The following is a 13027-nucleotide window of genomic DNA, read 5'->3' on the forward strand; positions in this document are numbered from 1 at the left end:
CGCACCAACAGTCCCGCCCACAACTTGGGGTTTAAATTCTAAGGAAGTCCTGCCATTCTGCAGAAACTATGTCCAAAAAAACCACATAGGTTTTTGTACATTGGCTAAAAACAGGATATTTCATAATAAAAAAGTCCACTGGGAATGCTTTTAAAATCAAATCAAAATATGATCAGAGTGGATCTTCCAGGTGGTTTCTCCCAGAAAAACCTTTGAGTTGGAAAAAAGTTGGCTAAACTCGAAGCTCACTTGGGGAGTACATCCACAGATTTTTTTTTTAAATTCAAATAAATAAAACAAAAAAATTCACTATAACCATTTTTTGTCTTCAGGTTCAACATATGGAACAAGCAGAGATATTTGTGAACACGCAGAGATCGTATGAGGAAACAATCCTGAACAGACGTCTTTAGAAACCAGACTCCCAACAATCAAACTGGACATGAGCTCCTTTAATTGTTCTTTAATTCTGGTCACAATCATTGATTGGGTTGAGAACAGTCTTTACTTGTATAAATAAGGAAGGCAAAAACACTATAGAGATAACTTGATGGATTCCAAATATAAAAAACCATGATGAGATGATCATGTGGAGGCTGCAGCAGAAAGCAGGAATTTGGAGTTTCTGTCCAGGAAGCGTCCCTGTGGCTGACCCCTGTCCCAGATTTGCTTTAAGACGTCGCGGTCCAGTTTGTTGAGGCCCTGAGAGCAAAGATGGAGATCCTGGACCAGCTCCGCTAAATCCTCTAGGTCTGTACTGCTCCATGGGCCTGACACCTGACAACCTGCGGAAAAAAAAACAAAGCTTTGAAAACTGAGAACATGCAAAAAACAGGAAATGTATCCCCACTGTAATGACTTCTAGCACGTCACAAAAATCATAAAAAAGGTCAACAATGACACGAAACAAACATGTAGAGTTGCTTCTAAGTTCTGGCCGAGGCACACCTTTAAGGTTTAGAAGACTCAGCGGTCGGGAAGCCTCTCTCAAGGATGCGAGCAGGCAGTTAAGTCCCGCCGATGTCACAGACGGGTTTCCTGACAGGTCGAGGCTTGATAAGGTCGGACACGACAGCAGGCACCTTGAAAAAAAGAGAGTAGGAAACAAATCACGAAAAAACCCTTAAACATCATCTCACCCAGAAAACAAACAAAAGCAAACCTGGCTAAGGCGGAAACGCTGCTGTCAGTCAAGCCATTTGCTGCCAGACTCAGCTGGATGAGAGTACAGTCCTAATGGAAACAGAAGCACGAGGTACATCAGTCTGTTGTTTGATGTAAGGAAATAGTATTTTAACATGTTCTTGTGGCAGTTTCTGAATAAAGAAGACATATATGAAGAAAATGTAGCTTAAAATTACTTTTCAGAGTATTTCTTTATTCAAATTCATAAATTTCGTACCACCGGCGGGGGTGTGAGGAGCTGTAAACTAGTGGGAATGCGTGTAAATGGATAGGTGACGTAAGTGAGGGAGGGCTTACTTTCTAATGAACTCTTATCGCTCTGCAGAAACAACACAGTTTTTTTTATTTAGGCTAAAAACGGCATTATGATAATTAAGACCACTGGAAATGCCTTAAAAATAGATCAAAAGATGACCGGAGTGGGTCTTGAACACAACGCCGTGAGCTCACCTGGGTCAGGACTTTGGCGAGGTGTTCCAGTGCCGGGCCGTCTGTAAGACCTCTGCGGACAGCAGACAGGTCCAGGTGTGTGAGACAATGCAAGGGCAGAGTCTTCAGGACCAGCTCAAAGCCAGTGGAGCCCAGTGCATTGTGGGATAGGCATATAGATTTTAGATGGTCCGAAGCTAAAAGATAAAACATGCATAAATAAATGTCTCGTATTAGAGGTCCAGGTGGAGCTCAGTTCGAATGAATGGAAGGGGGGGGACAGAAGTCACCTGCAAGAGCGCCAGCGAGCAGCAGGCGATGCTGCTGCAGGAAACGAGCGGTGAGGCCGCAGGCCTGCAGAGACAGCTTGGTAAGCAGGGGGCATCTGGACAGCAGACAGGACAGAGACTCGGACACACCGTCCCCCAGAGGGTTCATGCTGAGATCCAGCTCCTCCAGACACTGCAAGAGCGAGACGCGTGAGGTCATCAGAACAGAAAAGCACGTCAATTCAGATTCGTGTAAAAGCAGGATTCTTCATTTCTTCTGTTAATATCTCTACACAAAAGAGTTTCTGTTCATCTTTAAATCAGTTCCATCTAAATATCCTAAGGAAAACCCAAAATGGAATAGAATTTTTCCCCTAATTTCTAGTTTAAATATCTTTTTCCCATAATACAAGACAAAGCTAACTTACAAGTTACCTTTCAGTACAAATTTTAAAGAATTTTGAGACAATAAATCTTGAAAACATCTTATTCTAATGAATATTTCTACAGGACTTTTTTTTTTTTTTTTTACTTATAATACTTTAGGTTTTATCTGTGAATGGTGAAAAGTTTTTTTCAAGAAAGAGGTTTAGTTATTTAGGGAAACTGAGGTTTTACTTGATTTTTTTTTACTAATTTACAGCAAATTAAAAAAGCATCAACTTAAAATGTGTAATTGTGAATGACTATGGTCTAGAAATAAGACGGTTAAACCGTTGTAGATCCTAAAAGATTTATTTAGGGGGGAAAGGTAAAAATATGACTACTTTATTATCTTTTAGCAAAACCCTTATTTTGAGACATAAGATTTCCAATTGCCAGATTAAATTACATTAGTGCAAGTGTTTATGTTTTCTAAATTTAATTCCGTCTTACAGAGGCAGGACATCACAACTTATTTAAGAAATCTTACAAATTCCACCAAATCCATTGATGGATTTTTTTTCACCTAAAACATGTGAATTTTTAAAAGCTTTTATTGAAAGAGACCTTTTTTCTAGTGTAAAGGTGATGAGTTTACCTAATTCAGATCATATTCAGATATATTTCTTAGTGTCGGATGCTGACATGTGGGGTTTACCGGAAATGCAGAATGGCTTTGTCCCTTCAGAGCATCCACGGCCTTTTCCAGCCCCTCTCCCGTCACGGAATTGGCAGAAATGTCCAGCAGTCGGAGTCGGGGCGTGGTGGCTGCCGCAGCTACCAGTTCAGGAAACAGGGTGTCAGATAGGCGATTGCCGGAGAGGCGCAGCTCGGTGAGGTTGTCTTGGAGCTTGAGGGCTCGCAGGAGCGGGTTAAGGGAAGAGGGAGACAAACTGAGGCCGCACAGCGACACCGATGAGCTGCCGTCCTGAGCCTCGCACAGCCGGGTCACGCGCCTGTTCTCATCTGAGGAGAGACGCTGGTGTCACTTGAGGACAGCAAAACTCAGCAGAAGTGCGTTTGTGTGTGCGCTCACCCACTGACAGACTCTGGCAGGCCTTCTTGTAGCGCTCAGGGAGGGGAGGCAGATCCCAGGAGCAGACTTCAGCCAGAACCTTCGGCGCAAAGCGCGGCACACAGCTTCAGTCAAACAAACTAGAATGACTGTATTTCAAGACTGATTGGCTCACCTCTTCATTGGTTTGCAGGACGGACAGTAGCGGGTCCTGGGGGGAGAGCAGGGCGCCTTCTTTCTGCAGCGAGAGGCGAGGCAGGAGCCCACATTTCTGGTAGTAGCGCTGAGCCGCCTGCTCGCATAGCCACCACACGGTTACCGCCTCACTGGAACAACACGGGTCACACGTTAGTTCACCAAAAGAAACACTGACGGCGGAGGATCAGTGCTGTTCAAACTGATGAAGTGTAAAAATTTGACTGGGACCTTTGTGGGACGGGGATGAGGAACACGTCCTCCTGGACCCTGACTCTCATTCTGATTGGAGGAGGCAGACATGCAGGCATGGAGGCCGCCGCAGACGGTGCTGGAAGCTGCAACAACATGAGGAGAAAATGAACACCAGCTCTATGTGCACAATGTTGATTTAGCTATAAAATGCTGTTTTGAGTGATTTGATTTTTATTTAGATTAAAAAAAACAGATTTTATTTTTTTGTTAACCAAGCCCGCACTACTAATGTATCGTTTGCCAGTTCAAGATGGCGGCCTCTTCCCAAGGTCAAAGGTCAACGAAACTTTGGTTGCAGTTGTACAGTCAATCTAGTGGCATGTGTGTGAAATTTCATGAAGATCCCTCAAAGAAACATTTTTTTCTAACAATATTGTGTGAAAAATCACCAAATTTTCACACTTTGTCATAAATTGACTGCCAAGCTGGAGGTTCTCTGGCCATCCCATAATTTCACGTCCTCTGGATATCCTAAACATGTGTGTTTTTTGTTTCATTTGTGGATTTTGAAATATTTTTTGAGCCCCATAAGGAGATTTTGGCCCCATTCATTTTCACCAGATTCTAGACATGTGCAAAGAATTGCGAAAACCATATGGTCCCTCCAGGACAGCTGCACGACATTAACATACATAATTCAAGGATATTAAAGGTGTTGAAGCTTTAATTGCAGGTGAAACAGGGACTTCACCCTCTCATGTATAACAAATAGTTCTTAGAGTACCTTCACAGGTAAAGAAAAGCCATTTGTTTACGAAAAGTGTGCATTCCTAACCTGAATGTGTACTTGTGGAGGCGGTGAGGGCGTCTCCGCCATGAAGTCCTCATCTGCAACGGTGGGGCTGAGCGGCCTGCTCACCTCACGGCGACCTAACCTGACCATCCCCGGCATCTGCGTCATTTTGACCTGATGAGGCTTCGGCACGCCGTTCCGTCTCTGGGAGAGGCTGCGGCTGGAGGAGGAGGAGGAGGACGAAGAGGAGGAGGTGGTCACTGCAGGACAGAAGAGATAAATATCCGGGCATTTGGACATCATTCCAAAATCATGACGATAAAACGAAAAAAAATCACAGGAGCTTGACTCTGTACCTTTGCTGGCAGGTTCTGAGATGAATTGCTTGTTTTGATTTTTCACAGAAGTTTCTTCTCCGTTGGACTCCCTGAGTCTCCTCTTCTTCTTCGGCTGCATTTCCCCCACATCGTCTTCCAGCCAATCGTCAGCCACATACTCATCCTCTGGTACCAGCGCCGATCTGCTGCCGGATGAGGCGGCGGCGCTGGCAGATAACTGAGGCTGTGAGTGAGCATAGAGACGCGTTTTGGCGCTGCCTAACCCACGGATGGCGCTGTGGTACTCCTCCCGACCGAACACGGACGGAGCAGGGTTATTTTCTCGCGCCGAGCTTGCCACTGCGGCGGTCTCCTGGTTGTTCTGACTGGGGGCTGCTGGGTGAGGATGTCTGGGACGGACGGGTCGCAGAGGGCTGACTGGACAGTCGCTGTCATCTGAGCTGCTGCTGCTGTCAATCTATAGCAAATAATCTGTTATAATCTGGGATCATCAATGTGGTCATTGCTGAACAATTTTCCCGCTTTACCCCGTACAGAAGAGCCGTCTCTGCTCCTCTGGCTCTGTGCCTCAGAGATGAGCCAAAATTCTGCCGCCGTTTGGGGCTGATGGGTACCGCTCTCCCGGTCCTAGAACAGTCTTGGCTTGAAGAACAGCTCCCCCTAGAGGCGGAAAGAGGCTCAGAGTTCTCCGCATCGAACAGCTGGCTGTCCTGCAGGGCGTCGAAAGGCTTGGCTGGGGCCGGAGCTGCTGGTACTGCAGTGGTTGGAGACAGAGAACAGTTCCAGAGCACAGACGGACGCGGCGGACATGACGAACGATTGTGAGAGATGTACCTCCACCAGCCAGCGCCTTCCTGAGGAGCTTCTCCGTGGCTGCACACTCCTGCCGGGTGTCATCGTCCAGCTCTCTGCTGTAGGTCCTCTGCCACTTACGCAGGGTGTCCAAAGCGGTTTCCCCCTAAAAAGCAAAAAAAATATATTTATTATTACATCATTTTAAGTGACAACAGTAGCTTTTTTTAAGCAGAAAATCTAAATTACATTTAAAAATGGCTTCCTTTTTACTTACTATTCATTTCTCACATAGGAAAAAATGATAGAAATGTTTAAAAAGTGGAAAAGAGGTTTTCTGCCATTATAGATGTTAAGCACAGAAAGATTTTATCCAAGAGTTATTTTATTATTACATATCCACAGGGTCACGTTTGTGCGAGGAATCAGTGACCCAAACACATCAAAAAGGGTTTAAAGATTTTTGTAAAAAGGAACTTAAAAAAAATTCAAAGAAAGGAAAGTTTTGTGATAAGGCCCCCCTAATGTCCAACACATGAAAAGACATTTTAGAGCAGATCAGTGGACATTTTTTTTATGCTTTGGAATAAAATCCAGAGAATCTGGATTTATACACAATTCAAGGGTAATTGACCTAATTTGCGCATTTTATCAAATCAATGGTTAGTAATTTATTTACTTCAGCACAAATACTAAAATCCTTCCACAATAACGCATTTAGTTAAGGTAAGAGTTGTAGTAAAACAACCAAAGGTGGGGTTTTTCATCCATTGTGAGAAATAGACAGTTAAAAAAAATAAAAACAGTTTTAAACTCAAAATCTACAATTTGAACTAGGAAGAATTGATGGATATTGACATTTAAAAAAAAGTTTAAAAAATTAATTTAAGAAACACTAAAAATGTTTAATCAAATTTAAATTAAAGTTTAAAATATAACAGCTTCCGTTTTGCGTTTTTCAACTTTTGTTTTTTGTTTGTTATCTTCTTCACTTTCTCCATTTACAGCTTAAATTCTGAATTTTCGTAAAACACAAAGAGAAAATTAAAGTCAAAAAATTTGGGACAATAAAACAGGATTGAGAAAATAAATGGCCTTATTTCTTATTTTATCTTGTTTCTTTGATTATCAGTTAGTATCAAGTTCTTGGTTATTTTTTTTATCGCTATTGCAGAATTTCAAGGACATTTTTAACCAAAAAACAAAATCTTTGATGTAAACGTTTTCAAATATTTTTAGATTCCTAATTAAGGTCCGATAAAAACAAAGAAAAATGGTGAAAATATTTAAAAGAAGGCAAAAAATGAACCTAATGTAAAAAGAAATTAGGGATAAATAATTAATAGGCTGCCAAAATATACAGATGTGATTATTATCAGCTGATATTATTTTTTCATATTTAAATCTTACCTTTAACACCTAAAAAGTGAATGCCTTTCCTTAGTATACGCGTGTCAAACAAGTTCCTACTGGAAAAATATTACATTTACAGACGCTATGCTGACAAATTTACAGAAAAGCTAACTTGTAAATCAAAAAAGGATGACGTGTTTTCCTTTTGACATAAATGTAAAAAGCTTTTCTTGGGGAGTTTTTCAGTTGACTCTGCAGGAGGTTTTTCTGAGCTCAAAAATTAAATAAGGATTACAGGGATCATGCTGACAAATCACAGCAGGAGGGAAATGATGTGGAACATCACAGGGAATAATAAATTAAAAAAGGAAAAAACGATGCAACAATGCTGTAATAAATCCGACACAAAAAGTGCAGGAATCGCAATAGAAAGTGGTTCATTCATCTTGAATTGGAAGCTTTTAGGCGCTTTTGCTTTATGGTTTCATATGGGGGTTTAAAAAAAAAACAAAAAAGAAAATGCGCACTAACACACCTTAGAGTTCTGCAGTGTGACCGCGGCTCCTCGCTCCACCAACAGCCTTGCAACTCGAAAGTTGCCACACGTGAGGGCGTCGTGCAGAGGAGTCACCCCCTCGCACAGGGGGCCGCCGGCGTCGTTGATGTTTGCCCCTCGCTCCAGCAGCACAGCAACAACGTCTGTACGAGAGACACAAGCCAAATGCTCAAAACGCAGGAAAAGCACCAGCAGGAAAAAAAGACTTCAGAGAATTCGTTACCATAGTGACCATGGTTGCAGGCTTCATGTAGGGGGGTCCACCCGCAGTAGTCCCTGGGGTTCACCGGGTGACCCTATCAGAAAAATAACTTTTGCTTTCAGTACATTTTTTTTTCCATAAAACTTTCTTTGGTCTTTGCAGACATTTTGTACGACGGAACAACGGAGTATTACAAAAAAAATACATCAAAATGAACTGCGGGAAGAAAGTCATAAAAGCCTGAGACAAAAGTCCAAAATTTACGAGGATAGTGTTGCAAAATCATGAGAAAAAAATTCATTTACAAATTTTACATATAGCCATGGTTTTTCCAAGATAAGGTTGGTTAGTTTATCATTAGAATCTACGACCCATAATGCATTTGTTACTCCTATCTTGCCGATGGCGTCAATGACGCGCCTGTCGAAAACCCACAAGGGTCCAGTCAATTCTTTTCAATCACTACACAAAAATATGATGTTGACTCACTAAAAGACTCAATATTTCCTAATATGTGAAAGCAGTGCTGAAGTTACTGCTTACAAGGCGCTCTGATATCTGTAATACTAAAACACAATATTGGTTCTTTTTTTGTTGTTAATATTTGTCTTAGTAAACAGCCATTTGCCTCATAAATGTATTACTTTAACCTCTTAAATTCAAGTTATAACTTAAGAAATTATAACTTTATTCTTGTAAAAATTATCATTTTTTTCTCATAATTTTAAGACTTCATTCTTGTACTTTTTTTAACTTCTTTCCTAAATAATGTTATGACGTTATTCTCATAAAATTATAACTTTGTTATAATTTGATGTCTTTGTTCTTTTCAATTTTGGAATTTTTTCTCATTTTGTTACAACTTTATTTTTGGAAAATTAAACAAATTTTCTCATAATTCTCCGACTTTATTCTTGTAATTATTTAAATTTTATTTTCTCATTATTTTATGATTTATTCTTGTGCAATTTTATCTTTTTTTCCTCATAATGTTACTATTTTTTTCTCGTAAAATTAAGAATTTCCTCACAATGTTACAACTTTATTCCTGTTGAATTACAACTATTTTCTCAAAGTTTTATTCTCGTAAATTTTGGACTTTTCTTTTCTTAATCTTATGAATTTCTTTTCATACAATTGCAACTTAATTTTCCCACTTTTTTCTCGTTAATTTATTTATGTTTATGTTGGCACTAATACCTGATTTATTTCCAGGTGAAAAAGTTTTTCATCCAAACAAAAAAGTAGCCAGTTTTTTGCTCACCTGTTCAATCAGGTATTGAACCTGCTTCAAGTTTCCATCTATACATGCTCTGTGGAGAGACGTCTCTCCCTTTTCATTCCTCTTGTTCCACTGAAGTGTTGAAAAGGTTTAAACAGATCAGATTGGGATGATTTATTTTAAAAAGGGGGAGAAAAAAATGGCTGCTGCCTCACCCTTCCTGTCCTCCTTTTTCCCGAGACCATCTTCTCGTAACCCTCTAGATCCTCATCTGCAGATTAGTCCCGTTAGGCAAACATGAAACCGACAAAAGTTAGGATTGATCGTTGCTCAGAGTGAGCTCCGCGTTGGTACCTGAGTCTGACAGAAGGACGTCACTGTCATCCAAAGGTTCACTGTTGTCCATCTCCTCTTCGTCCTCCTCTTCACCATCACTCCCATCTGGGTTCCAGCCCTCAGAGGCACACAGCTCCTGCAGCCTCGCTTCAGTGTCACCAGCAGTCGCCGCGCCGCTTCGCCTCTGATACGCCAGCCAAAGTCTCAGCACTCGTTTCTGCAGGTCAGTTGTGCGTTGCATGAATTTGATTTTCTTCTCCCCTCTAATACTGCATTTGAAACACATTTTTCCTACTATTTCAAGATTTGTTTTGCCTAATTTCTGACTCACTTGCAGTCTTTTGAGCTCTGCCACCTGAGCACACCTGAGCGCAGAGCTGTAGCTGCTCTCAACGCCCTCAAGGGGGCAGCCACTGTCCTCCTGACTTGCTGCGATGTTCAGCCATGTTTTACACTCCTGACAGACAGACAGACAGACAGACAGACAGACAGACAGGCAGGCAGGCAGGCAGGCAGACAGACAGACAGACAGACAGACAGACAGACAGACAGACAGACAGACAGACAGACAGACAGGCAGACAGACAGGTAAAGATCAGGCAGTCATCTCCAACACGTTTAAGGTTTTTGGTTATTATTTTCTTCTCCCTTTTTATCCACTTTTTCAAAAAAGAAACTCAACTGTGGGGCAAAATCAGGATTAGCTTAAAGAGAAAAGAAAAACAGACAGTACATTTGAAAAAAAAACAATATTTAACAGCTTCAAACACGAAAATACATATTGTTAAATTGAAAAAATATTGATTTTTTGTAAATAAATTGTAAAATTCAAAAAGATAAATATTCCCTATTTGAAGAAATACAGAACTGAAAAAATAAACTATACACATAAAACTGTTAGATGAAAAAAAATGTTTATTTGTAACAGCTGTTTTTTTGAATTTTCAACTTTTTTTTTTTTTTGCTTTCTTTCTCTAATTCCTTTTCATCCCTCAAACTACAATATCAATTCAGAGTTTTCATTTTTGGAGTCGATCCAACAAATAAAATGAGGACTAAAAAGAGGAGGAAAAAAACACATTTTGAAAAAGTTTAAAATACAGAAAAGCAGCTGTTTTACAAAAAATGTGTTTGATTTGGTAACAGTTTTAGATTTATAGTTGTTTTTTTTAAAAGGTTTTTAGTATTTCTTTCATTCAATTTTTTTTTTCAAATTTACAATATTTCTTTCCAGATTACAATGTGTGCTTTCAAATATAAAACTGTTTCCAATGATACAATGTGGTTTTTCAATACCTTTAAAGACCAACTCTGATCATCTTTAGAACTATTGAAAAAGCTTAGTGGTCTTTTAATTATAATTTGGTTGTTTTTAGCCCAAATTTAAAAAATACTAGTAGAAATTAACCTCTGAGTTGTGTTTCTTTAAATATCTCCTCCATCATCAGACAAATGCCACAAAAACAAAATTTTCCTTGGAGTGTGTCTGTAAACCGATCTTGATTTGACCCCACAGTGGAGTTTCACACCCACCTCGACAGAATTTCCCTGTCGTAAAGCCAGCTCCTTCCTGTAGTGCTCCACCGCTTTGCCGTGCCGCCTCAGATCCGTGTACGTGGCGGCTAGAGAGACGTGGATGACGGCCAGTTCCCTGGCAGGCTTTCCCATCTCTTCAGCTCCCTTCAGCTAAACCACAAAAGATTGTTTTTTTAGTTTTTTAATAAAGTGTAAGAGACGGCCTGAACGAACGTGTTCAGCGTTCATCTTTTGCTGTTTCTCACTTGAGCTTGGTAGGCATCCACAGCTTTGCTGTAGCATCCGACCTTACAGCAAAGGTCCCCCAGCTGCTCCGCCAGCTCCACGGCCTGACGAGGGCCCAGCCTCTTGCCCTGATCTTCACCCAAGTCTTCCTCTAATTTACAACCCCGGTCAGCTGAGGAGAAAAACACTTTTTTGCTGAGATAAAGAGAAATACTTTCAACGGCCAGAGCGAGCGGATGGAAAACTCTTACCGTATTTGAAGGCTTTCTTTACAGCCATTCTGTCCTGTGGTTGCTGGGATCCCAGCTGGAGGGCCTTCTTCAAGGATCGTCTGGCTGCTACAAAATCCCCGAGAGACAGCTGCACCTGCTCACAGCCATTTGCAGCATGAACTACTCAGACCTGTAAAGCCACAGCTGCGGGGAGCAGCGGAGGTGACAGTACCTTGCCGATGCAGTGAAAGCACTCGCTCTCAATGAATTTATCCTTCATCTTCCTGGCGCACTCTTTGGCCTGCTCCAAGCACCGCACGGCGTTGGAGTGCTCGCCGTTACGGAAATAGATGTTACCCAGGTTGAAGTTTGCCCGGTAGAGATCCTCCAGCAGCTGGCTCTTTCTTTGGAAAGTCAGAAGAAAAGGGAAAGGATCGCTGACAACCCATCAGGGATGCACGACAACACACCCGACGTTTGGTTTGTTCTTACACGGCAATGAAGACGCTGCGTCGGATGAACTCGCTGCAATGTTTGGACTCCCCCAGGTGATCACAGACGATACCCAGATTGAGGAAAAGACGAGCTTTCATCTCAGCGATTTCTCTGTCGGGGACAGTCCCTGCAGGTTGCAAAAGAAAAAAGATTATGACAAATCCTCCATATTCGATAGTTCTTGCAAAAATAGAAACGAACCAGTGCAGACCTCCCAAACGCTCATCCACAATAGCCAGACTCTTCCTGAAAGCATCCTCTGCCTTCTTCAAGCTGCTCTTGGATTGGTCGGATTCATAACGAAAGAGGTAGGTTCGACCGATGGTGGCTAGAGCTCGTTGCACCTCAGCGTGATCGCCTACAGAGTGAGCCAAGTCCAGATGACACTGCTGATGCTGGAGGGATTCAATCACACACACACAGATCCATGATGGGGTCTGAAACCTGACCGTCATCCTTTGTTCCTCAGGTTTACTCACTTTCAGAGCAGCTTTGATGTTCCCCATCTCTGCATAGCATTCTCCTATCTTGCGGTTTGCCACAGCTCGTCCGATCACATCATCCAAGCTCTCGGACAGAGACAGCTCCTGCTGATGTTCTCTGATGGCTGCCTCATAATCACCTACAACATATGGAAAAACTTGCAATAACACACAAGCATGAAGAAAAACAAGGGTCCTAAACGGCTAAGTTGGAGTTGATCAAAGCTGAATACCATTCCTGGACAGCAGCTCTCCCAGCTGGTTGCAGATGTTGGCTTCTTCTTTTAGGTTGTTGCTAGCTTGAGCTTTACTTTTAGCTTTCTGCAGCTCTGCGAGCGGAAATCAAAACAAGTCAGTTGACGCACGCGCCCTTTAGCAAGAGCAAAACTTTAACAAGTTAGCGATACTTACGCTTGATCTCCCGCGAGGAGCTCATTTTCGTTCTCCTCACCAGTAAGGCAGCTTCACTTAGCGCCACTAAACTACCGCCAGTTCGCACATTAATCGATCAGACGTTTCTCTTCATTTAAATGTCAGGGTTTTGGTCTATCCTCTGTCGTTTCTCAATCACATGCGTGTCCAATCCTGCGTGATTATTAGCAAGAAAAACAAATTCGCACATCAAACACGTATGAATATTTGCCTGTTTTTAGCTTCGATTACACAAAACAATTCCGATCGGCCCGCCAGGAAAAAGCGTCAGCCGATCCTTTTAGAAGGATTAACTTTTACCTAAACTTTGACTTACAGGCATAACCACTGCTGAAAGTTTTT

At 41.7% G+C, this 13027-nt stretch overlaps 1 protein-coding gene across 2 annotated transcripts; it reads right to left on the minus strand.

Annotated features, from left to right (window-relative positions):
* Positions 1 to 431: 431 nt before the first annotated feature.
* On the minus strand, positions 432 to 12972 carry tonsl (tonsoku like, DNA repair protein). 2 transcript variants are annotated; one of them, XM_011490308.3, is made up of 28 exons: positions 12665 to 12972; positions 12487 to 12582; positions 12251 to 12411; positions 11983 to 12166; positions 11769 to 11898; positions 11509 to 11680; positions 11316 to 11430; positions 11085 to 11236; positions 10837 to 10989; positions 9635 to 9760; positions 9322 to 9520; positions 9183 to 9238; positions 9010 to 9099; positions 7767 to 7839; positions 7523 to 7686; positions 5677 to 5800; positions 5370 to 5596; positions 4861 to 5299; positions 4547 to 4764; positions 3748 to 3854; positions 3497 to 3647; positions 3343 to 3421; positions 2965 to 3272; positions 1905 to 2076; positions 1636 to 1811; positions 1163 to 1233; positions 949 to 1082; positions 432 to 785 (listed from the first exon to the last, which is right to left on the minus strand). In XM_011490308.3, the coding sequence occupies exons 1-28, from the start codon at positions 12687 to 12689 to the stop codon at positions 586 to 588; spliced, it is 4302 nt and encodes a 1433-aa protein (XP_011488610.1). In that variant the 5' UTR covers positions 12690 to 12972; the 3' UTR covers positions 432 to 585. The 2 variants fall into 2 exon arrangements, with proteins under 2 accessions (XP_011488610.1, XP_004082569.1); XM_004082521.4 differs by having other exon boundaries at positions 12251 to 12393; positions 12665 to 12971.
* Between the last annotated feature and the right edge of the window lie 55 nt (positions 12973 to 13027).

The sequence above is a fragment of the Oryzias latipes genome, chromosome 22 (genome assembly GCF_002234675.1).
Source record: "Oryzias latipes chromosome 22, ASM223467v1".
Taxonomy (NCBI): Eukaryota; Metazoa; Chordata; class Actinopteri; order Beloniformes; family Adrianichthyidae; genus Oryzias; species Oryzias latipes.